At 44.3% G+C, this 23,696-nt stretch overlaps 1 protein-coding gene across 1 annotated transcript in view; it reads right to left on the bottom strand.

The window, feature by feature from the left end:
• OTUD7A (OTU deubiquitinase 7A) overlaps window positions 1–23,696 on the bottom strand; it is a 383,124-nt gene that overhangs the window by 53,778 nt on the left and 305,650 nt on the right. Inside the window, exon 6 of the mRNA XM_018066577.1 lies at window positions 18,066–18,284. Coding sequence (XP_017922066.1) covers window positions 18,066–18,284 — 219 coding nt within the window. The remainder of the gene's footprint in view (window positions 1–18,065; window positions 18,285–23,696) is intronic.

Below are 23,696 nucleotides of genomic sequence, written 5' to 3'. Positions count from 1 at the left end.
AGAAAATAAACTAAAAAAGATCATGTGATCAGAGTCCCATAGGAAAGAAGAAATAGGGTAAAGCTGAAAAAAGTATCCAAAGAAATAATTACTGAAAACTCCCCCAATTTTGTAAGACAAACAAGCAAAAAACAAACAAACAAAATCTATAAATGTATGAATTCAAGAAGCGAGGAAACATATATCTTCAGTAGTTGTATGCTAAAAACTAGAAAATGCTGATAAAAGAAATCAAGAAAGATCTAAATAATTGGAAAGAAAAGTGAAAGTGAAGTCTCTCAGTCGTGTCTGATTCTTTGTGATCCCGTGGACTGTAGCCCACCAGGCTCCTCCGTCCATGGGATTCTCCAGGCAAGGATACTGGAGTGGGTTGTCATTTCCTTCTCCAGGGGATCTTCCCGACCCAGGGATCAAACCCAGGTATCCCACATTGCAGGCAGACGCTTTAACCTCTGAGCCACCAGGGAAGCCCAAACAATTGGAGATACATACTATATTCACAAATTGGAAGACTCGCAACACAGTAAAGATGTGAATTCTCTCTAAACTGATGCATAGATTAAATGCCATTTCATAATCTATGCAAGGTGTTTTGAAGAAAGGCAGTTATTAACAACTTAGAATTCTATACCTCAGATAAACAGAAAGAAACAATTTATCACCATCAGATCTACAGTAAGGAATACTAAAGACAGATCTCCAGAGAGAAGGAAAATGACTTTGATGGAAGGAGGGTATCCTTAAAAATAAAAGGGGGCACTGCATATATTGGTAAATATTGGCTGTTCAAAGCAATACTAGTAATGGTTTTTTTTCGGGGTTAAATTATATGTAGAACTAAAAACACATGACAGCAGAAAGAGGTAGAAGTGCTAACTTAAGATAAATTTGAATAGCTCAAAAATGCATGTTCTGAACTACAGGGTAACCACAAAAAGAATGATAAGAAATGTATAACTAACAAGATATTAGAGGGGAAAACAAAATGTAAATATCCTTAAATAATTCAAAATAGTACGAGAGAAAAGAAATATGACAATAAAAAACAAACACCAAGATAACAGATTTAAACCAGAAGAGCATTTATATTAAAAGTGATTGGACTAAGTATTCCAATTTAATTTGTTGTTGTTGCTGCTGTTTAGTCCCTAAGTTATGTTTGACTTTCTGAGACTCTATGGACTGTAGCTCCTCTCTCCAAGGGATTTCCCAGGCAAGAATACGGGACTGGGTTGCCATTGCCTTCTCCAGGGGACCTTCCCGACCCAGGGATCGAACCTGTGTCTCCTGCATTGGCAGGTGGATTCTTTATCACTGGGCCACCAGGGAAGCCCGATTTCAATTAAAAGACACTATAAAAAAATACACTATCAGCCTGCTTTCAAAACCAACTAAAGGATGTTTATAAAAGAAACTATAAATATGATGATACAGAAATTTGACAGTAAGTAGGCTGAAAAAGATATATCATTCAAAAAACAAGCAAAAGTAAAGCTGGTAAACTTTGATACTGGATGAAGTAAACATTATTAAGGCATAAGATAAAGAGGGATACTTCATTGTATGGTAAGGTCAGATATTTATTATGTCTGAATGATTTCAAATTCTTTGAAATTTATTGATACAATCTTTATGGCCTACCATGTGGTCAATTTGGAAAATTTCTTACTTGAAAAGAATATGTATTTATTCTGCAATTGGTAGGAACCATGTGGTATGTATGTAAATTGGGTTAAGTTCTTTATTTATCTTCATCTAATCCCTACTTTTTTTTTGAATATTTATTCTATCATTTATCAAGAGAATTCTAGTAAAATTTCCAATTTTGATTTTAGATGTTTCTCTTTTGAGTCTGTCAATTTTTGCTTTACATGTATTTTAGGATAAATCTTAGGTGTATAACACATTTGTGTGTGTGTGTTAGTTTATCAACTGTGTCTGACTCTTTGCAACTACATGAACTGTAACCCACTAGGCTCCTCTGTCCATGAAGTTATCCAGGCAAGAATACAAGAGTGGGTAGCCATTCCCTTCTCCAGGGGAATCTTCCTGACCCAGGGATACAACCCTGGTCTCCCGCACTGCAGGCAGATTCTTTACCATCTGAGCCACCAGGGAAGCCCGTAACATATTTAGTAGTCATATTTTCAACTGACTTGACCATGTTGGGGGTTGGGGTTCTGAACAGTGACACAAATCCACTATGTGCACAGTATCTCCCATCCCTGCTTCTGCATCACTTATGGGGGTTGGAGGGCAAGGGAAATCGACATAAACATGGAGGTCATGCTGCCTGATGTACTGTCTTCCGTCTCTGACCCAGAAATCTCGTATCTTCTGCCAGCATTCCTGAACCTATGTTGGGCTGACTAACCAGCTTGCAGAGTAGGATCTTCACAGTTCTGAACAGTTTTTAAAGGTGGAAACAGGATTCCAACAGAGACCGGGCTTTCTCAAGGAGACAGGACATGGGGTCAGGAGGCTAGGTCAGGAGGTAGAAAAAGATGTCCCAGGATTCTGTGGGCAACTCTCTTACCTAGGTGATGGGCAAAGGGCCAGTGAGTAAGGGCCCGACTATCTTATCTATTAACAGCTATTTAGAGGTGAAGCAGTTAAGAGTAGGGCTGAATGGGGCTGATGCTCACTCCCCTCCTGTCTGATTCCAAGGAGCCCCCAAAATTGATATAGGGTTTCTGGTGGACCAGATCATGGGAAATTCATTTGACTTAACTGCAAAAGAACTCAGATATGAAAGTAACTGCACCTGGCTCTCTCCCTCTGCACCTGCTGGCCCCTCCCTGCCTTTCTTCCCCAACATCAGCTGCTTTCATGAAAGGTAATAGGGATGAGGCCTGGTCTCTCTGCCCCAGAGCGGGGACCACAGGTCACATGCACTTGTCCAAGTGAGCTGGGGCACCTTATGGAGGAGAGGTGCTCACACTTTTATGGTTCTGTTGGAGAAAGGTGCCAAAGTTACCGTCCTACCCAGATACAGGGGACGTGGCCTCTGAGCTCAACTGACAGGAGTTGGGTATGCTCACAGTGGGGAGGAAGCTTGTGGAATTCTGTGTGCGGGGCCCCTGGGTCCAATCCAGTGCAGACTTGTTGCTGCTTCTGAACTTGAACGCACAATAGGAATTAAGTTCACATGCACGGATGCCCCATCCCATAAATGCCAAAGGGGATTATTCTGATCAGAAGAGCTGCAGGTTGAGAAGGGCAAGTAGGGAAAATGCTCCTGCCATTTATTCCTGGTGAGTGAGTCACGGTTGCACAGGAGGCCTCTACTCAAGGGGTCCAAGCTTTCACCTTGTAGACGATGACTGCTGACTTGCACATCAGAAGCTCAGCCTCGGGGCCTGGACTCTGTGATATCATACCTCAGCCAACTGGGTGGCTGAAAAGTCCCAACAAAATTTAAGAGCATCCTCCTGAAGTCATTTCTTGGGATGCTGTTGGGGGTTTGCAATGATCAATCTCTCTGGTGGTCAAGGAAAACTGCAGTCTCTCCAGCCATCACAATCCACTGCCGAAAGAGGGCTCCTACTTGGGTTCTCAGCTGGAGATGCAATATGCCTCACCTGAGGGCTCCTCTTTTAGGTTCTGAGTTGGAGATACGATATGCCTCACCTGGGCATTCTAGTTGGTCCTTTATGACCTCCAACTTGCAAACCAGTTTCCCATACGTGGAGTCAGCCCATCAGGCTAAGCTGGAAGTGGTCTGGCAAACTCCAGTACATTTGCTACTTTGGGGCCCTACAATCCCAGTGTCCCTTTGAGTTCCAAGAGTCTGTGATCAATGCTTTTGCTGACTGGAACCTCTGGCAGGGGGAGGAGGCATCCACCCAACAGGTATCCCTTTCAGACTTGTCACCCCCATGACATGACTGCCATTTTCACCCCATTGGAAAAGTTTCAATTAACCCACTACTGGACTCCAGTCAAAACTGGATACCCCCACCCCCCATGGAGGCCTGGCGATCCTGGCCCGATATTCCTTTTTTGGGGTGGTCACCTCAGCCTCAGCACAAAACAAGGTGAGAATGGCCCAATGAGGATCACTCATCAGTTGCTCAGTCGTGTCCAGCTCTTTGCAACCCCATGGACTACACAGTGCATGGAATTCTCCAGGCCAGAATACTGCCTTTCCTTTCTCCAGGGAATCTTCCCAACCAAGGGAGTGAACCCAGGTCTCCCACATTGCAGGTGGATTCTTTATCAGCTAAGCCAAAAGGGAAGCCCAAGAATACTGGAGTGGGTAGCCTATCCCTTCTCCAGTCGATCTTCCTGACCCAGAAATCGAACCAAGGTCTCCTGCATTGCAGGTGGATTTTTTACCAACTGAGCTACCAGGGAAGCCCAAAACACTGCACAGAAAGACATTTATGGCTTTATAGCATTTGCAACATTATAGCATACTGCCAAAGAAGATACAGTGATATAAACTTCCATTTCATGAAGCCAGAAGAAAGAACACATCTAACCCAAATGAAAAGGACAGAAGGAATGAAAATAAAGAGCAGAGGTTAATGAAACAGGAAATAAATGTACCAAGGAAAAGCCAGTGGAGACCAAGATAGGTTCCTGGAATAGATTAATAAGATTCACATGTCCCTAGCAACACTGTTAATGAAAACCAAAGGAAATTTTTCAAAGTAACAACACTGGAAACGAAAAAGGGGCCATTAGGACTTCCCTGATGGCCCAGTGGCTAAGACTTGTGCTCCCAGTGTAGGGGGGCTGGGTTCAGCCCTGGTCCGGGAACTAGATCCCACGTGCCATGGCTAAGAGTTCACAAGCCACAACTAAAAGATCTCGCATGCCGCAATGCAGATTGAAGGTGCTGGGCACCACAACTGAGAAATGGTGCAGTCAAATAAACAAATATTTTCTAAAAAAGAAAAAAAACGGGCCATCATCACAGATCCTACTGACATTAAAAAAATAATATGAGCTAACATAAACATCTGAGAATTTAGATAAAATAGACAAATTCTTCAAAACCATTTCAAAATGACATAAGAAGCTCAAAATCTCTTAAAAGAAATCGAGTCTGTAATTTTAAAACACACACAAAACACAGCCACATGATCATGTGGTTTCAGAGTGAATTTTTCCAATCATTTAAAAAAGTTATAACATCAATCTTGTAGACATTCCTCCACAGAATAGAAACAGAGGACAGACTTTACAACTCTTTTTTTTTGAGGCTAAACTAACCTTCATATTAAAAGCTAATGTGAACATTACGGGAAACAAAAGATTACTATTTCTCATGAACACAGATGTCAAAATCCTCATCAAAACACTAGCAAATCAAATTTAGTGATACACAAAAGCAATGATACCATAACTAAATGAGGTTTGAGGTTTACTCCAGGAATGTACGAGTGAGTAACCATTTGAAAATCAATCAATATAACCCACCAACGTACAGAAAAAAAAAAGAGGAAAATCATACGATCACTTTAAAGGATAGAGAAAAAGCATTTGATAACTTTCAACATCATTTATGAAAGATAAAAGCTTAGCAAACTGGGAATGGAAGGTAACTACCTTAATCTCATATGTATTATAGTATCTATAAAAATGCTACACCTAATATCATATTTACTGGTGAAATAGTACTTTCCCTCTGAGACTGGAAATTAGCCGAGGGTATCTGCTATTAACTCTCCAATTCAAAAATTTCCTGGAAGATCTACACAATGTAGCAAGACAAAAAGAACCTACCCCCACTCAATTGGAAAGGAAAAAATAAAACTATCATTTTTGTTTTTTATAGATCATGGACCTAGAAAGTCCAACAAAATTCTACAAGCTACTAGAGTTTATAAATAAATTTAGAAAGGTTCTAGAATACAAGATTAATAAATAACAATAAACTGTATTTCTATATCTCAGCTGATGCTGGCATTTTAAGAGCATTTCTTTACAATATAACAAAATAATAAAATGCATAATCTAATGAATAATGTTCAAGACCCTTACTTTGAAAATTAAAAAATATTTATGAAAGAGTTAAGGAACATATCACGTTCATTGATTAGGCAACTTAATATTGTGAAGATACAAATTTTCTCTCACTTGATCTATAGATTAATTAACATATAGATTCCATATTAAATATATAATTATTCTATATAGCATATATACACATTAATTTATGTAGAAATGTAAAGGCTGAGAATAGCAAAGACAAATGATAAGAAGAAAAACGAAGTTCAGGACTTATACTGCATGATATGATGTATAAAACTACGGTCATCTTGTGTTAAGGACAGATGCACTAAAGAAACAAAACAGAGTCCAAATCAGACTCTCACATACACAATCACCTGCTTTATCTCAAATGTTACCCTGCAGTACAGCAGAGAAAAATGGTTTCAGTGACGGTACCAAGGTAGGTATGTAAACACATGGGAAAATGGACTTTCACTACATGTCACACCGCACGTAAAAGTCATTTTTTAGGTGGGTTGTAGATTTGTGAAAGAAAGAGTTTTTATCTTCAGAAACCTGGGGTAGGCAATGATTTCTTAAACCAAAATAGAAGTTCTGAGAAAAGAGGAAAAAAAGGTAAATTGAACTACTTTAGCATTAGATCATCTGTTCATTGAAGTGTATCAGTCAGTAAAAGGACAGCCCACAGAGTGGGTGAAGGTATTTGTAACACACATCTGATAAAGGGCTTTTATATTCATACTGTATAAAGAATTTCCACAAATCAAACAAGAAGATGAAGGTTAAAAAAGGGCAAAAACCCTGAAAAGGCATCCAATGAAAGAGGATAATCAACGGACAGTAACATGAAAAGATATTCAACTTCATTAACCATCAGAAAATAAAAATTAAAGCCACTATGGGACATACATCCAACACAGTGAGTAAAATGGAAAGACAAAAATACAGAACATCCAGAACTCTCAACACTGGAAGAGTGAATTGGTACATCCATTTTGGAAAAGTATCTGGAAGACTATTATAAAGCAGAACATATGCAAATCCTATAACCCAGCAATACTGTAACAGGGAAGAGCCTCTGTATTTTAAGTCAATCACTAAAGGGATGTTACCTATAAACTTACGTTACACATAATGGCCCATCTCCAGAAACCATGCCTCCCAGGTAATGAGCATTAAGCTAAAATACCTTTATTTAGCTAACAGGAAATATTTAGACCTGGCCCACCTGTGAATGACTGCAGAGAGGAAGAAATTAACATATCCCCTCCAGAAGCTGATGGGAACCAGGAAGTGTTTGACTTTACTCGCTCCCCTTTTTAGTGTAAAAGGAACTTGAATTCTAACTCAGGCAAGATGGTTCTTTGGGACACAAGTTCACCACCTTCTCAGTTTGCTGGCTTTCCAAATAAAGTCCTTATTCCTGGCAAAACAACTCAACTCTCAGTTTATTAGTCTGTTGTGCTGTGAGCAGAACGAGCTTGGATTCCATAACAATACCACTCCTAGGTATGTATCCTCAAAAATATATTCCTGTGTTTATTGAAAACACGTACAAGAATGTTCATAGTGCATCAGTTCAGTTCAGTTGCTCAGTCGTGTCTGACTCTTTGAGACCCCATGGACTGCATCACAACAGACTTCCCTGTCCATCACCAGCTCCTGGAGTTTACTCAAACTCATGTCCACTGAGTTGGTGATGACATCCAGCCATCTCATCCTCTGTCGTCCCCTTCTCCTTCTGCCTTCAATCTTTCCCAGCATCAGGGTCTTTTCAAATGAGTCAGTTCTTTGCATCAGGTGGTCAAAGCATTGGAGTTTCAGCTTCAGCATCAGTCCTTCCAAAGAACACCCAGGACTGATCTCCTTTAGGATGGACTGGTTGGATGTCCTTGCTGTCCAAGGGACTCTTAGGAGTTTTCTCCAATACCACCGTTCAAAAGCATAAATTCTTCAGCATTCAGCTTTCTTTATAGTCCAACTCTCACATCCATACATGACTATTGGAAAAACCATAGCTTTGACTAGGCGAGCCTTTGTGGGCAAAGTAATGTCTCTGTTTTTTAATATGCTATCTACATTGGTCATAACTTTTCTTCCAAGGAGCAAACAACTTTAAATTTCATGGCCGTAGTCACCATCTGCAGTGATTTGGGGGCCCCCCAAAATAAAGTCTGTCACTGTTTCCATTGTTTCCCCATCTATTTGCCATGAAGTGATGGGACTAGATGCCATAATCTTCGTTTTCTGAATGTTGAGCTTTAAGCCAACTTTTTCACTCTCCTCTTTTACTTTCATCAAGAGGCTGTTTAGTTCTTCCTTGCTTCTGCCATAAGGGTGGTGTCATCTGCATATCTGAAGTTATTGATATTTCTCCCGGAAATCTTAATTCCAGTTTGTGCTTTATCCAGTCCAGCATTTCCCATGATGTACTCTGCATATAAGTTAAATAAGCAGGGTGACAATATATACAGCCTTGACATACTCCTTTCCCAATCTGGGACCAGTCTGTTGTTCCATGTCCAGTGCTAACTGTTGCTTCTTGACCTGCATACAAATTTCTTAAGAGGCAGGTCAGGTGGTCTGGTATTCCCATCTCTTTCAGAATTTTCCACAGTTTGTTGTGATCCACATAGTCAAAGGCTTTGGCACAGTCAATAAAGCAGAAATAGATGTTTTTCTGGAACTCTTTTGCTTTTTTGATGATCCAGCAGATGTTGGCAATTTGATCTCTGGTTCCTCAGACTTTTCTAAATCCAGCTTCAACATCTGGAAGTTCATGGTTCACATATTGCTGAAGCCTGGCTTGGAGAATTTTGAGCATTATTTTGCTAGCGTGTGAGATGAGTGCAATTGTGTGGTAGTTTGAGCATTCTTTGGCATTGCCTTTCTTTGGGATTGGAATGAAAACTGACCTTTTCCAGTCCTGCGGCCACTGCTGAGTTTTTCAGATTTGCTGGCATATTGAGTGCAGCACTTTCACAGCATCATCTTTTAGGATTTGAAATAGCTCAACTGGAAGTACATCACCTCCAATAGCTTTGTTCATAGCGATATTTCCTAAGGCCCACTTAACTTTGCATTCCAGGATGTCTGGCTCTATGTCAGTGATCACCCCATCGTGATTATCTGGGTCGAGAAGATCTTTTCTGTATAGTTCTTCTCTGTATTCTTGCCACCTCTTCTTATTGTCTTCTGCTTCTGTTAGGTCCCTACCATTTCTGTCCTTTATCGAGCTCATCTTTACATGAAAAGTCCCTTGGTATCTCTAATTTTCTTGAAGAGATCTCTAGTCTTTCCCATTCTATTGTTTTCCTCTATTTCTTGGCATTGATCACTGAGCAAGGCTTTCTTATCTCTCCTTGCTCTTCTTTGGAACTCTGCATTCAAATGGGTATTTCTTTCCTTTTCTCCTTTGCCTTTCACTTCTCTTCTTTTTATAGCTATTTATTTGTAAGGCCTCCTCAGACAAACATTTTGCCTCTTTGCATTTGTTTTTCTTGGGGATGGTCTTGATCACTGCCTCCTGTACAATGTCACGAATTTCTGTTCATAGTTCTTCAGGCACTCTGTCTATCAGATCTAATCCTTTGAATCTATTTGTCACTTCCACTGTATAAGCATAAAGGATTTGATTTAGGTCATACCTGAATGGTCTAGTGGTTTTCACAGTTTCTTCAGTTTCAGTCTGAATTTGGCAATAAGGAGTTCATGATCTGAGCCACAGTCAGCTCCAGGTCTTGGTTTTGCTGACTGTATACAGCTTCTCCATCTTTGGCTGCAAAGAATATAATCAATCTGACTTTGGTGTTGACCATATGGTGATGTCCATGTGTAGAGTCTTCTCTTGTGTTGTTGGAAGAGGGTGTTTGCTACGACCAGTGCATTCTCTTGGCAAAACTCTGTTAGTCTTTGCCCTGCTTCATTCTGTACTCCAAGGCCAAATTTGCCTGTTACTCCAGATGTTTCTTGACTTCCTACTTTTGCATTCCAGGCCCTATAATGAAAAGGACATCTTTTTTGAGTGTTAGTTCTAGAAGGTCTTGTAGGTCTTCATAGAACCATTTAACTTCAGCTTCTTCAGCATTACTAGTCAGGGCATAGACTTGGATTACTGTGATATTGAATGGTTTGCCTTGGAAATGAAGAGATCATTCTGTCGTTTTTGAGAATGCATCCAAGTACTGCATTTCGGACTCTTTTGTTGACCATGATGGCTACTCCATTTTTCCTAAGGGATTCTTGCCCACAGTAGTAGATATAATGGTCATCTGAGTTAAATTCACCCATTCCAGTCCATTTCAGTTCACTGATTCCTAAAATGTCAATGTTCACTCTTGCCATCTCCTGTTTGACCACTTCCAATTTGCCTTGATTCATGGACCTAATACTCCAGGTTCCTATGCAATATTGCTCTTTACAGCATCGGAATTTACTTCCATCACCAGTCGCATCCACAAGTGGGCTTGTTTTTGCCTTGGCTCCATCTCTTCATTCTTTCTGGAGTTATTTCTCCACTGATCTCTAGAAGCATACTGGGCACCTACTGACCTGGGGAGTTCATGTTTCCGTGTCCTATCTTTTTGCCTTTTTATATCGTTCATGGTGTTCTCAAGGTAAGAATACTGAAGTAGTTTGCCATTCCCTTCTCCAGTGGACCACGTTTTGTCAGAACTCTCCACCACTACCCATCCGTCTTGGGTGGCCCTATACAGCATGTCTGATAGTTTCACTGAGTTAGACAAGGCTGTGGTCCATTTGATCAGATTGGTTAGTTGTCTGTGATTGTGGTTTTCAGTCTCTCTGCCCCCTGATGGAGAAGGAGAAAAGGCTTATGGAAGCTTCCTGTTGGGAGAGACTGAGGGGGAAACTGGGTCTTGTTTTGATGGGTGGGGCCATGCTCAGTAAATCTTTAATCCAATTTTCTGTTGAAGGGTGGGGCTGTGTTCCCTCCTTGTTATTTGACCTGAGACCAAACTATGGTGGAGGTAATGAAGATAATGGGGACCTCCTCCAAAGGTCCCATGTACACACTGCTACACTTAGTGCCCCCAACCCTGCAGCAGGCCACTGCTGACCCACGCCTCCACCCTCCTGGACACTCATGAGCAAGTCTGGGTCAGTCTCTTGTGGGGTCGCTGCTCCTTTCTCCTGGGTCCTGGTGCACACAAGGTTCTGTTTGTGCCCTCCAAGAGTCTGTCCCCAGTCCTGTGTAAGTTCTGGAAGCTCTATGGTGGGGTTAATGGTGACCTCCTCCAAGAGGGCTTATGCCATACCCAGGTCTGCTGCACCCAGAGCCCCCGCCCCTTGTGGCAGGCACACTTCCACAGGAGACACTCATCAACACAGTACTGTCTCAGTCTCTGTGGGGTCTCTGGGTCCTGGTGCACACAAGGTTTGTTTGAGCCCTCTGAGCGTCTCTGGCGGATATGGGATTTGATTCTAAACTCAATTTCACCACTCCTACCATCTTGCTGGGGCTTATCCTTTGCCCTTGGACATGGGGTATTTCCTCAAAGTTGCTCCAGGGCTGCAAAGTCACCGCTCCAGTGCCAAGCAGCCGCAGCTCATTGTGCATACTTTACATACCCAAAAGTCTGAAATAACCCGACTGTTATGGATTGAATGTTTGTGTTCCCCCTTCATATGCTGAAGCTCTAACCCTGGCATGGCTATGTTTGGAGATGGGACTTCTAAGGAAGTAATTAAAGTTAAATGAGGTCAGTAGGGTGGGGCCCTAATCTGATAGGAACAATGTCCTTGCAAGAGACACCACAGAGCTCATTCTGCCTCCTTCTCTCCCCTGAAGGCCTTTTACAGGAAAGACCACATGAAGACAACAAAAAGATATAAGTCAACTTAAGATTTAAGTTCAACTTAACTTCTGATTTAAGTTGGGTCCAGAGGTAAAGACTCTCATCCAGTTGAAAGCATTCCTGAGGCTGTGAGTCAGCAGTGACCACCCTGGAGGATCACCCAGCTATGGTAAATGCCAGCACCTTACAGCCTCTGGAGAACCAAAAATGGCCCAGTGCTATTCTAATGTCTCCAGCTGTATCCAGAATGGGATGCCTGAGATTAAGGACTCTTCGCAGGAGCAATAGGATTGAGAATATGGCTCACAGTTTCTACTCCAAGCTCTGACAGCGTGATCATTTACATCTCCCCACACAATGACTTCATTTAAGAGCAGGCCAAAAAACCATGGGAACTAGTACTGTGAATGTTAAGAAACAAAAATGAAATCTTGAGCTCCTACAAAGAAGAAAATCAGATGAACATCACCAATATGAGGCTGTGGTATTACATACAGGTGAGGGGCTATTAGTCACTTACTCTGCCTTTTCTAAATAATTTTTTTGGGCTTTGTAACAGATGGTTGTTGTTGTTTAGTCTTTAAGCTGTGTTTGATGCTTTTGCTACCCCATGGATTATAGGCCACCAGGCTTCTCTGTCCATGGGATTTCCCAGGCAAGAACACTGGAGTGGGTTGCAATTTCTTTCTCCAGGGGATCTTCCTGACCCAGGGATCAAACCCGAGTCTGCTGCATTGCAGGTAGATTCTTTACCACTGAACCACTGGGGAAGCCCAGGACAGATGGTTCAGTTCAGTTCAGTTGCTCAGTCGTGTTTGATTCTTCACAACCCCATGGACCACAACATGCCAGGCCTCCCTGTCCATCACCAACTCCCGGAGTCTAGTCAAACTCATCTCCATTGAGTCGGTGATGCCATCCAACCATCTCATCCTCTGTTATCCCCTTCTCCTCCTGCCTTCAATCTTTCCCAGCATCAGGGTCTTTTCAGATGAGTCAGCTCTTTGCATCAGGTGGCCCAAGTATTGGAGTTTCAGCTTCCACATCAGTCCTTCCAATGAACACCCAGGACTGATCTCCTTTAGGATGGATTGGCTGGAACTCCTTGCAGTCCAAGGGACTCTCAAGAGTTTTCTCCAACACCACAGTTCAAAAGCATCAATTTTTCAGGTCTCAGACTTCTTTATAGTCCAACTCTCACATCCATACATGACTACTGGAAAAACCATAGCCTTGATGAGATGGACTTTTGTTGGCAAAGTAATGTCTCTGCTTTTTAGTATGCTGTCTAGGTTGGTCATAACTTTCCTTCCAAGGAGTAAGCGTCTTTTAATTTTATGGCTACAGTCACCAACTGCAGTGATTCTGGAGCCCCCCAAAATAAAGTCAGCCACTGTTTCCCCATTTATTTGCCATGAAGTGATGGGACCGGATGCCATGATCTTAGTTTTTTGACTGTTGAGCTTTAAGCCAACTTTTTCACTCTCCTCTTTCACCTTTATCAAGAGGCTCGTTAGTTCATCTTCACTTTCTGCCAGAAGGGTGGTGTCACCTGCATATATGATGTTATTGATATTTCTCCTGGCAATCTTGATTCCAGCTTGTGCTTCCTCCAGCCCAGCGTTTCTCAAGATGTACTCTGCATATAAGTTACAGTGGAAGTGAGAAATAGATTTAAGGGACTAGATCTGATAGACAGAGTGCCTGATGAACAGATGGTTACCACAGTTTAAAATAAGAGGTAATTTTGCTTGTCACCCATGAAAACTATTGGATGAAAGAGACAATTTCTATGAGAAATGCGAGTTCATTCTTGCCCTGTGATTCTCTTTAATATTGCGGCCCTTCTGCAGCCACCACATTCACCTAGGGCCATTGAATCACTTTCTCTGGGCATCACTGTGCTCTGCAAATGCTTCTGAGATTTCCTCCAAGGGGACTGTGAGGATTTGCTCCTGTTCTGTCTCCGTTATGTTTCACCCATGCTCCAGACTTCCTCATCCAGCTGGTACCCAACAGTGCACAGGTCTGTTAGGAGTGCTGTGGGAGGTCCCTATGATGAGTGAATCCCCTCCCTTGGACTTCATCCCACACTAACTCCCACATCTGCTTCTTTAGCTCAGACTGCTCCTGAACTCCAGACCCACATGTTCAACTGGATGCCAACTTTCCAAGTCTCAATAGGATTTGAGACTTTGCTTCTATGTCACCGCCAACCCCTCTTCCAGGGGTCTGTGTCTCCACATGGCACCACCATCTACCCACCATCAAGCAGGGTCATGCTTGACTCTTCTCTTTCTGCTATTGCCCCATCCAATCCATCAGTGAAATCTGTAGGACCTTTCTCAAAACAGATCCTGGTTCACATCTAGCTATTTCCTGCCACCTCCACTGCTACCCCCAAGGCTCTGGGCTATTTGCTGCTCTTCCTGCTCCGTTTTCCTCTGCAGAGTCCACTCTCAAAAGAACAGCCAGGACACGTCAGTGTGAATACAAAATGTCACCACCCCTTCTTAAAGCCCTCCTGGGGTTGCACAACCTCCCTACTGTTAACCCTGAGGCTCAGGAGTGCTCCCTGGCCCCTGGCTGCCATTCTATCACCTTCCTTTCCAACCCCGCCAGCCTTCATCCCATCTGCTCCCATATTCTGCCTTCCTTAAATGAGCCAAGGCTTTGAGTGTGTCCCATGGCTCATTCCTCCTTGCCCTCAAGAACCCTGCCTTGGGCTCCCTCCCTTCTCCTCGGAGCACCTACCGCATGGTCTTGTGCCGTATGGATGGTCTGCCTTATCATCTTTCTTTCCCACTAGAACCTCATCTCCATGAGGGCAACAACTTCACCTGCGTGGTTCATAATGATGAGATTTCCAGCACCTCGATGGGGTGTCTGTGGGACTGGAATTCAGGCTTGCTGTGGGTGCAGTTCTGGCAGCTGTCTTATCTCCTACATTAAGATGGAAGGAAGTGAGGCTCCAGCTTACCTGCAGGGCTGGGCTGACTCACGAGGCCTTCAAAAACCTGCACATGTTAGAACTTCTCTGTCAGACTCACTCCAATCCAACTCTCCTCCTGTGGAGACAGACTCAACAGCAAACTCCGAGGCGTCCCCACTTTTTCTGCACACGATGACCGCACTGTGTGCAGTGACACAGACGTGCCTCTGCCTTTGGACCCACATACTTGCTGAAGCATCACGCCATCTCATCCCATTCAGGGGTGTCCAAAAGGGGCAGGGGTGCCTGAAAGGGGCAGGAGCGCCAGACGTTGCTTTCCAAACAGAGAGACTCATGATCTCAGCAGGTTGAGAGACGAATACTTCCTTGAATTCTCAGACTAAATGAAGAATGTGAGGCATCTTCTTTTCTCTCTCAGGGGGTCAGTGGCTTTATGTCCTGAAGACCTGGCCCTCCTGTCGTCCCCTCCTATCATGGGGCCGGAGTGGGTCATGTCTTCTGGGGTTTTAAGGCCTGCAGAGGATGGCACGCCCTCTCCTGTGGGTTTTGTGGGAGGTGAAGCTTCACCACTCGATACAGAGGCTTCTCAAACAGGTAGGGCTGCCTGTGTGCCTTGCGGAGCTGGGGAGCCACTCTGGACGCCTGCTCTGTGCTGGGCTTGGAGGGAATGGAGCTAGAGTATAGGCCTGGATCACATGAGCCCCTGGGGAGGGAGAAAAGTCCCCCACCCTGAGGCCCTGAGACAGAGTTTATATTTCCTTCCAAACACAACTTGCATTATGTCTTGAACAAGCAGATTTTTTTCACCAAATTTTTTTGAGATCCGTATTTCCGTCTCCCATAAACCCAGTAAATAGTACTGCTTATCAGCAGTTGATTCACAGTGATCTGAACACCTAACTACTGGACAAGGGAGCTGACACACTACATGTGGCCATGTCGAGCAGCTCTCTCCCCGCTGTTCCTCCGTGGAGCTCTGCCTGCCCCATGCAGAGTGACAGCAGGGCCCGAGGGACCAAGCCGAGGCTGCCTCCCAGCTCCCCGGCTCTTCACCCAGCCGAGGTGGGGGGCTGCCTGGGACTCCTGGGCCTCAGCCAGATTCCCACCAGCATCCAGGCACAGAAAAGGCCTGAAGGATGGTTGGTCTACGGCTTAAAGAGAGGTACAGAGAAGTCGATGGATGGTAGGCAGCGGGGCAGAGAGGAATGCACATTTGTTCCACCCTCCACTATTTTCCAGTCCTCTCCTCCCTGTTCTCGGCAGAACCCTGATTTTCAGGCTCTCCCTGCCCGGGATCGTGGTCCTGAAGGCTGGGGCACTGGCCAGCCTCCAAAGGCCTCCTTCAGCACTGATGGGGTGCTGTCCGCAGCCCCTGAAAATTCTGGAGTCACAGGACACACACACCATGCGCTTTGCTGGCTGCTTCCATGACGCCAACAAGGCTGTTGGCAGGTTGACACTGACAGATTAATGGGAGAACAAACAACTCCCCAAGAGCCATTTGAAGGAGCAGAGGCTCAAGGTTTTCACAGGCAGGAGAGGCTGAAGAGAAAGGTAGTGAAAGGAGGCAGGAAAGTGCACCCAGGTCAGAGGAAAACCCAAAATGCAAAGCAAGCCAGATGACTCGTCATCGGAGAGTGAACATTTGCAAAGAGTCAAGCAGTGCCCCTTTAAAATGCTGGTTTGGGAGGTAAAAGGTAAGTAAAAATTAATATGTGATCCATCGGAAAAAAATAACAGAAAAGACCTTCCAAAAGAGCAAAAGCTCTTGCTGAGCATGATAAGGCTGGAGGAGAAGGCTGGTATGGTGGACTCCACGCCGTTTACCAGGACTGGGGCCTTAAGTGAGGCAGCAATTATCAGTGCTACCGATGATGCTCGAGGCTGAACTCTGTCAAGCACTTGGCTACCATGGCCTTCAAGAAAAATTAGTTCATGAATTTTTTTCCTTTGTAACTTACCCCAAGTTTCCCTTCTCTGAGACTAGTGAATATTAGGTTTAAACTATCTCATAGAGGCATCTTTAAAATAGCCAGCCTCTAGAGAGAGGGCTTTAGTGTTAGTTGTTTAGTCATGTCCAACTCTTTGCGACCCCATGGACTATAGCCTTACGTGGACTGTAGCCTTCTAGGCTCCTCTGTTCATGGAATTCTCCAGGCAAGAATACTGGAGTGGGTTGCCATTTCCTCTTCCAGAGGACCTTCCCCACTGAAGTCAGGTCTCTGGCACTGTGGGCATATTCTTTACCATCTGAGCTACCGTGGCTAATCCAGAGAGAAGGCCTGGAGGTAAGACAGGACCAGGGGTGGCGGCTGGTCTCTGAGCTGCTTTTGGCAGCTGTGCAGCAGTGGAGAAAACAGTCACAACATCAGATCCAACACAGGTATCGGGAATGTGGATCCTGTTATTAAGCCAAATACCCCAAGGGTGAGGCTTCCAAGTCCCGGGCTGAGACCTGGCTGCCAGCCTGCCCAGCACAAGTAAGGCCCAACTCACCACCAGCCCCTCTTCATTGTTGGGGATTTAGTGGCCCCACGGAGGATGCACAGGGGCCTGAGAAGAAGGCACAGGATCCTCTACACGCCTCTGAGAAGCCCCAAACATGTGACTACGCAAAGATTTACATTGCAAATGATCATGAGGGAGACAAAAGGCTGCCTGTCTCAGAAAGAACCAAGGTCTGTTTCAGAATTTGTTTGGAACGAGTTAGTTTATTCTTAGGAACTCCAAAGAAGACAAGTTTGGTTTACTCTCTGAATCTTGTCCTCATCGGGATGTCAGAGAAACATTAAGGAGATCAGGAAACCAAAGTCAGGTTGTATGCTTCCTTAACCTGGAGCTGGGGGTGCAGGTGTGGGTGGGGGAGGGCAGGAACAGTTCCACAGGGCACCGTGCTGTCTAATGCTCAGCCTCACCAGGCCGGCATTCATCCTTTTCAGGTCTTTGCAGAGGGGAAAACTGAGGCTGAGAGAGGCCATGAACTTGCCTGTGTCCACAGAAAGTGCCAGGGTCTCCTATTTCTCTCCAAGCATAGGGTCTTTTGTCCAGGACCCACTTGGGCCATTGTGGTTGGATAGGAAAGGAGAGAAGTTAAGGCAAAGCAGCTTGGGGTTCTCTGGGGGGACCTGACCTGGCCAGGCTTGATTAGGAACAAAGAGAACTCTCAGGAGATCTGAGCACCACGTGCTCCTCACCCCACACCACTGGCGCCAGGCGAGGGCCGGGCAGGGCCTGCAGGCACCCAAGTCGACAGAGCGTGGAGCTGGACCGCACATCCCTCTTGCCCCTGCCCCCTCCTCCCGACCAGGGGGCCTGAATGGTGGGGGACTCACCCGCCTGCTCCAGGGCCACCATGGTCGCCTGTTCGATCAAGTCCCGTTCCACGAAGCTCCGGAAGTCCTCGCTGTACACACTCAGGTCCGGAAGCTGGAACGTGTAGATGGGCATCTCCAGCGGGAACTGCTCGCTGCTGCACTCGCTCGCCACGTGGGACCGTGCCAAGGACACGATGGCCGAGCTGGCGTGGGAGATCCCCCGCGAGAGCCGCTTCTCTGTGTGGGGGAATGTGAAGGGGGCTGAGTGAGGGGGGCTCTGTGGTTGTGCACACTAGCCCACATGTGCACACACGAGCACGCAGGATGCATATGCACATGTAAACATACACGGCACACTCATGCAGCACACATGGACACATACATACATGTACACACTTGCCACACATGCAGAGGCACACCCATGGACACCTGCACACCCATTACTTATCCCTCCCCAGCCTTGCCAGCTCCCAGTGTTCTCAGCAGGCCTCCTTCATGCTGGGTTAACATCACCATCACCTGGCACACGGCACTTAGTCAGGAAACCATTCAGAAGGAGGCAAAGGGCAAGTCTACCACACAAATATTCCTCAGCATCTGTAAAGATCAGCAGCCTTGCTTCTTGGGTCTTAAGTTACATGGATCTCAGTTCAGCAGAGCTCTCGAGGCATGAAATTCTACACAGGGGACTTCCTTTGCTTTTATGCTTTTGCATTTTTAAAGTGAGAAGCAATCCATTGGGCTTTCTCCACAGCGGCTTGGATTTTAAGATAGGTCACCTTTACTAAAGTTACTCTTATAAACACACCCTGCAGGAAGATTCCCAGGACACAATTATTAACCCACTGCATGCCTTTATTCTGTCTGGATTTTCTGTTGCCATGGCTATCTTAAAAATTTTTATTTTGCCTAGGCTTTCCAACAAGGGATTAGAAATGCACTGTGGAACTTCTCTAAAATACAACCGTTACTTTATTAGGAAGTCGACCATCTGATTTAAATGCTACCATCAAGAAGTAATATTTTAAAAAACATACTTATTTTTTAAAGCCCTGTGCTTAATAGCTAAAGAATTCTTAAATGTGTGATATTAGGAATAAGTTTTTAGTTTTACAGTCAATATTTGTAACGATGAAGAATTCTTTTAGCAAGGCACTAGTCCTCTTTTAATTGTGCCCAGAAAACAAAATTCAGACTGGCATTTCAATGAATATTTTCAAATCTTTTCTACCTGTGGTAGACTCATTAGTACATGTGGCCACTTGAGTTGAATGGATTCCCACTCACATCAGCCTGCTCATGGGTCAGGTTCTGTGCTCTGCTGATGCCTCTCTGAGCCGTGCTTCTGCCCCTGCTGTGCTGGCAGGAAGCCCATGCCCACGCCTTCATCAAGAGGGGAAGCTCTAGTCCCCCACATGCAAGAGTAGTTGACAGCACTGCCATAAAGTAACTTTGCTAAAGCAGATGAAAAACAAGAGGCCTTTGACTCTGGTATAAGTTAACTTTAAGCTCAAATTTAATTCTCCGAGGCCTCATATATTTGCATGGTAAGTCTCAAGACAGAGTATTTCTAAACGGATAGTTCTGATTCACCTTCAATTTCATTCTGAGATGAATTCAAGATGATTAAAGTATGTTGTATTTTTAAGAAGGACAAGAAGAGAGATATGACCACATAGGCCATGAGGAAGAGGAGCCAGGGGGCGCACAGGCCAGTTGGTTGTCCTGTCCCCCAGGGCAGGGTAAGAGGAGACCCCATGCCCCTCTGCCCCTCACAGACCTTGCTGAGGTCACATTTCTTGCCACCAGCTACCTTTCTGGAATCTGGGAAAAGAGGAACTGCCCCATCCTTCAAGACCCAACAGTTTGCTTGAACACCCAAGGTAACATGAACCCACATTGCTCTCAGCAGAGGCAAGGTGCTGTGCAAGGTCATCCATATGTCTTCATGGCTTATCAATCAGCATCTATTGCCAACTGATGAGGACCTTGCAAACGCTGTGACTCATAGTATAAATTGATGCTATTAAGCCACTCCAAATATTAATATTTGGAATCTGAGGGGAAAAGTCCTTTTGAACTAAAAGTGAATTATGTTAAAGATCACAAAACAAGAAACAGATGCTCTGAATTCTAACTCCTTCCAACCGCCACCGCCATGAATGCACATACATAATCACACAGACACACACACACTCACAAACGGATTCTTTAAACATTAATTCAGCAATTCTTTTGGAATTATAAATAAAATACAACAGGAATTACCATGTTCAAAATTATGCCCCAGAGAAATACAGAGAGATTTAAAAAAAACACTGAGGGAATATACAGAATTTTCTGACCCTTGTCAAAGCCAGCTCAAGCACTTATGATTTAGTATAGCAGAAGGAACTGTATTCAATATCCTGTGATGAACCACAAAGGAAACAAACGTAAAAAGAATGTATACATACGTATAACTCAGTCACTTTGCTGTACAGCAGAAATTAACACATTATGAATCAGCTGTATTTCAATAAAAATAAATTAAATAATGAAATTTAAAAACCCACACTAACAAAAAGCTATCTATGATTTAGGTCAGGGGATGTGTATTAAGTCTGTTTTATTATTTTCTGTATTCTGGAGGCTCTGGCATCTGGGGCCTCTCTGAATGGGGAGAGAATTTCTCTATGGAATTATCCAATTCTTAGATACTTAGATTCTCAGGACTCACCCAGGACAAACCAATTCAGAGCCCATACTCTGGATCACCTCCTCTATCTGGCTCACACCAGCAGGCCATGTCACTGCCCTAATTACCCCTGGGCCAGGTGCCAGACAGCAAGAGATGGCCCTTATGCCCATCAAGAGCTGCTGAAATTACTCATGCCAGCCAATCCTAAGTCTGTTTACCCTGCCTTGTCTTTCCCACTGAAACGCAATACAGGCTGCTGCCCTTGTTTTCCTCTGTCCCTTCTGCCTTCTGACCAACCCTGGTGCTTCACTGTGTGACCCTAGAGGGTGTGTCATGCCTCCTGTTTCCAGGGAACTGTGAGTATAAGAACCTCTTCTTATAGGACAGTTGTGTCCCTGTCTGTGTGTCTCATCATATCTGATTAAAACAAGTCCTGGGCACATTTTAAAGCAGGTAGACAAAAATCTTCCCGACCCAGGGATTGAACTCGGGTCTCCTGCACTGCAGGCGGACTCTACTGTCTGAGCCATCAGGGAAGCCAACTTTTCTAAGAGGGACAGATATAAATATTTTAGGCTTTGTGGCCCATACAATTCTCAGTCACAACTACTCAACTCTGTTTTTGCAGCATGAAAGCAGCCATAGGCAGTGAATAAACAATGGGTTCCAATAAAACTTTACTGAGAAAACAGGCAGTGGCCAGATGTGGTTCATAAGTTATTGTTGTTGATTTAGAATATGGAGGGCTTTATCTTCCATTTTAGGAGACTGTGATTTCAGGAAGAATTCAATTAAAGGATATATAGAGATCTAATTCAGAAACTACAATTTCTACTTGTTAAAAATACAGGGCATCCTTGGTGGTCCGGTGGTTAAGAAGCCACCGTGCAATGCAGGAGATGCTGGTTTGACCCCTGGTTTGGGAAGATTCCACATGCTTCAGGCCAACTGAGATGTGTGCTGTAACCAGTGAGCCCACAGCTACTGAAGCCCACGTGCCCTAGGGCCTGTGCTCTGCAGCAAGAGCAGCCACCACAACGAGAAGCCTGCTCGGCACAACTAGAGAAAGCCCACTCAGCAATGAAGACCCAGAAGACCCAAATTAAACAAACAAATAAAAATACATGTTTGTTCACAAGGCTCAGTTAATGACATTATGTTATGAGAGACTTCTTTTTTTTTTTTTTAACTGATAACAAGATAGTGGCGCGTATCCGTATAAGGCCCTGATTCTGCTGATCTGTCTGAAAACAGAGAGAAGGGTCCTTCTAGCCCCTTCCCTGGGAGGATAAGATAATGGGTTAGATTGTTTGCTGCTCAGAAAGAGCAGGAACTGCCAAGTTGTCAGCTCTCTGGATTTCGACTGCATGAGAGATGCTGGGAGGCTGTCCGGTGTGGTGCTGAAGGAGCACACAGTCACAGAAAGACCAAGCTAAATAATTAGAAGAGGTCAGATTGAAGGGCAGAATGAAGGAGAATTTAAGAACGGGATAACAAGATGGCCAAGTCAGTGACCACACCTCAACACCCTCTTCCTAACCCATCCAGGAGGCCCACAGGAGTAGATGGATGGGAATGGGCTGGGTTCCATGGGTGAGGGCTGAGGGCAGGTGTTCTGGCTTTTCCTCCCCCAAGCTAGCCCTGTGGGGATAACTGCCTGAGCCATCACCACCACAATGCAGGCCAGCCACTGCCATGGCCAAAGCCCCTGGAGGAGCATCAGGGCAAATCCCGTGGAACCGGGCACCAACCACAACAGGAACAGGTGGGCTGGCCCCAAGCCTTCTTTCTTTTCTCCCACACTCCCTGTGAGCTGACAGTTACGACAGAAAGTGGAAGCTCCTGCAAATGAGTGATTTCTAGAACAGAGGAGCTGAGAGGTTCCCTGAGCATAAAGCCAACTGTGGCGAGGAGAGCCAGTGGAGAACATTTTGAGCCCATATTAAAGCATTCAGAGCTAGCCACTTTGAGTGCACTTCCCTCCATGCTCTCATTCAGAGGAACACAAAACAGAGCCCACGCCTTTGTCCTTTTCCCCCGATACCACGAGCTAAGATAGCTCGTAACTGCAAGGTACTGTGTGCTCACAGGCAAAACTTAGGAAACAGCTCAGCAGTGAGGACATGGTTATAGAAAGTTCACAAAGCACTTGGGCTGGAATGCATCAGGAGGACAAGGTTTTAAAATAAACTTAGTAGATATGTTCAAAGAGATAGAATATTACATTGTGAAATAATAAAAATAATGGGAAAGCGCAAATTTGGAATGAGAAATGCTGATTGATAGAACGGTTCACGTGAAGAAGTTAGAAGAGCAAGTCAAGGGAATCTCTTCGAAGACATGAAAATGAGATGCAGAAAGACAATGGAGGAGTGGAATGGTTTTAAAGGAAAAGAATTTGGATCCAGATTGTTATTCTACCAGACGAAAATTTAAGCATATCATGTAAACATCTTTAGCTTCTGATGGCCTTAGGAGACTGTTGTCTAAACAAGCCATAAAAAGAACCTAAATACAGTACTGGAGTGGGTTGCCATTTCCTTCTCCAGAGGATCTTCCTGACCCAGGGATCGAACCCGGGCCTCCCGCATTGGCATTACCGTCTGAGCCACCAGGGAGGTCCTTAAAGGTCAGTAAAGTGCGCAAATATAATTGAGGGTACATGGAGGTAGGAAGGGAGATGATAAAAACAGGGTGAAATACAGCTGCTGATGAGTTCCAAAAATTAATAGAGAGAAAAACCTAAATATAGGTGTTAGTAGGACAGAGGTAACTATAACACTAAGGAGAATATATAACTTTCAAACTAGTTGAAAATTTTACTTGGCCAGAAAAGATAGAAAAGGAGAAAATCACATACAAAAAAAGCATGGCAAATAAAACACGCAACATAAAGAAGCACAGATAGGACAATAATAAAAATAAAATAAGTAGATTAAATTCACTGCTTAAAAGACAGACTCTTGGAT

This window comes from Capra hircus, chromosome 21 (assembly GCF_001704415.2).
Source record: "Capra hircus breed San Clemente chromosome 21, ASM170441v1, whole genome shotgun sequence".
Classification (NCBI taxonomy): domain Eukaryota; kingdom Metazoa; phylum Chordata; class Mammalia; order Artiodactyla; family Bovidae; genus Capra; species Capra hircus.
This window is presented reverse-complemented; position numbering and strand designations above follow the sequence as displayed.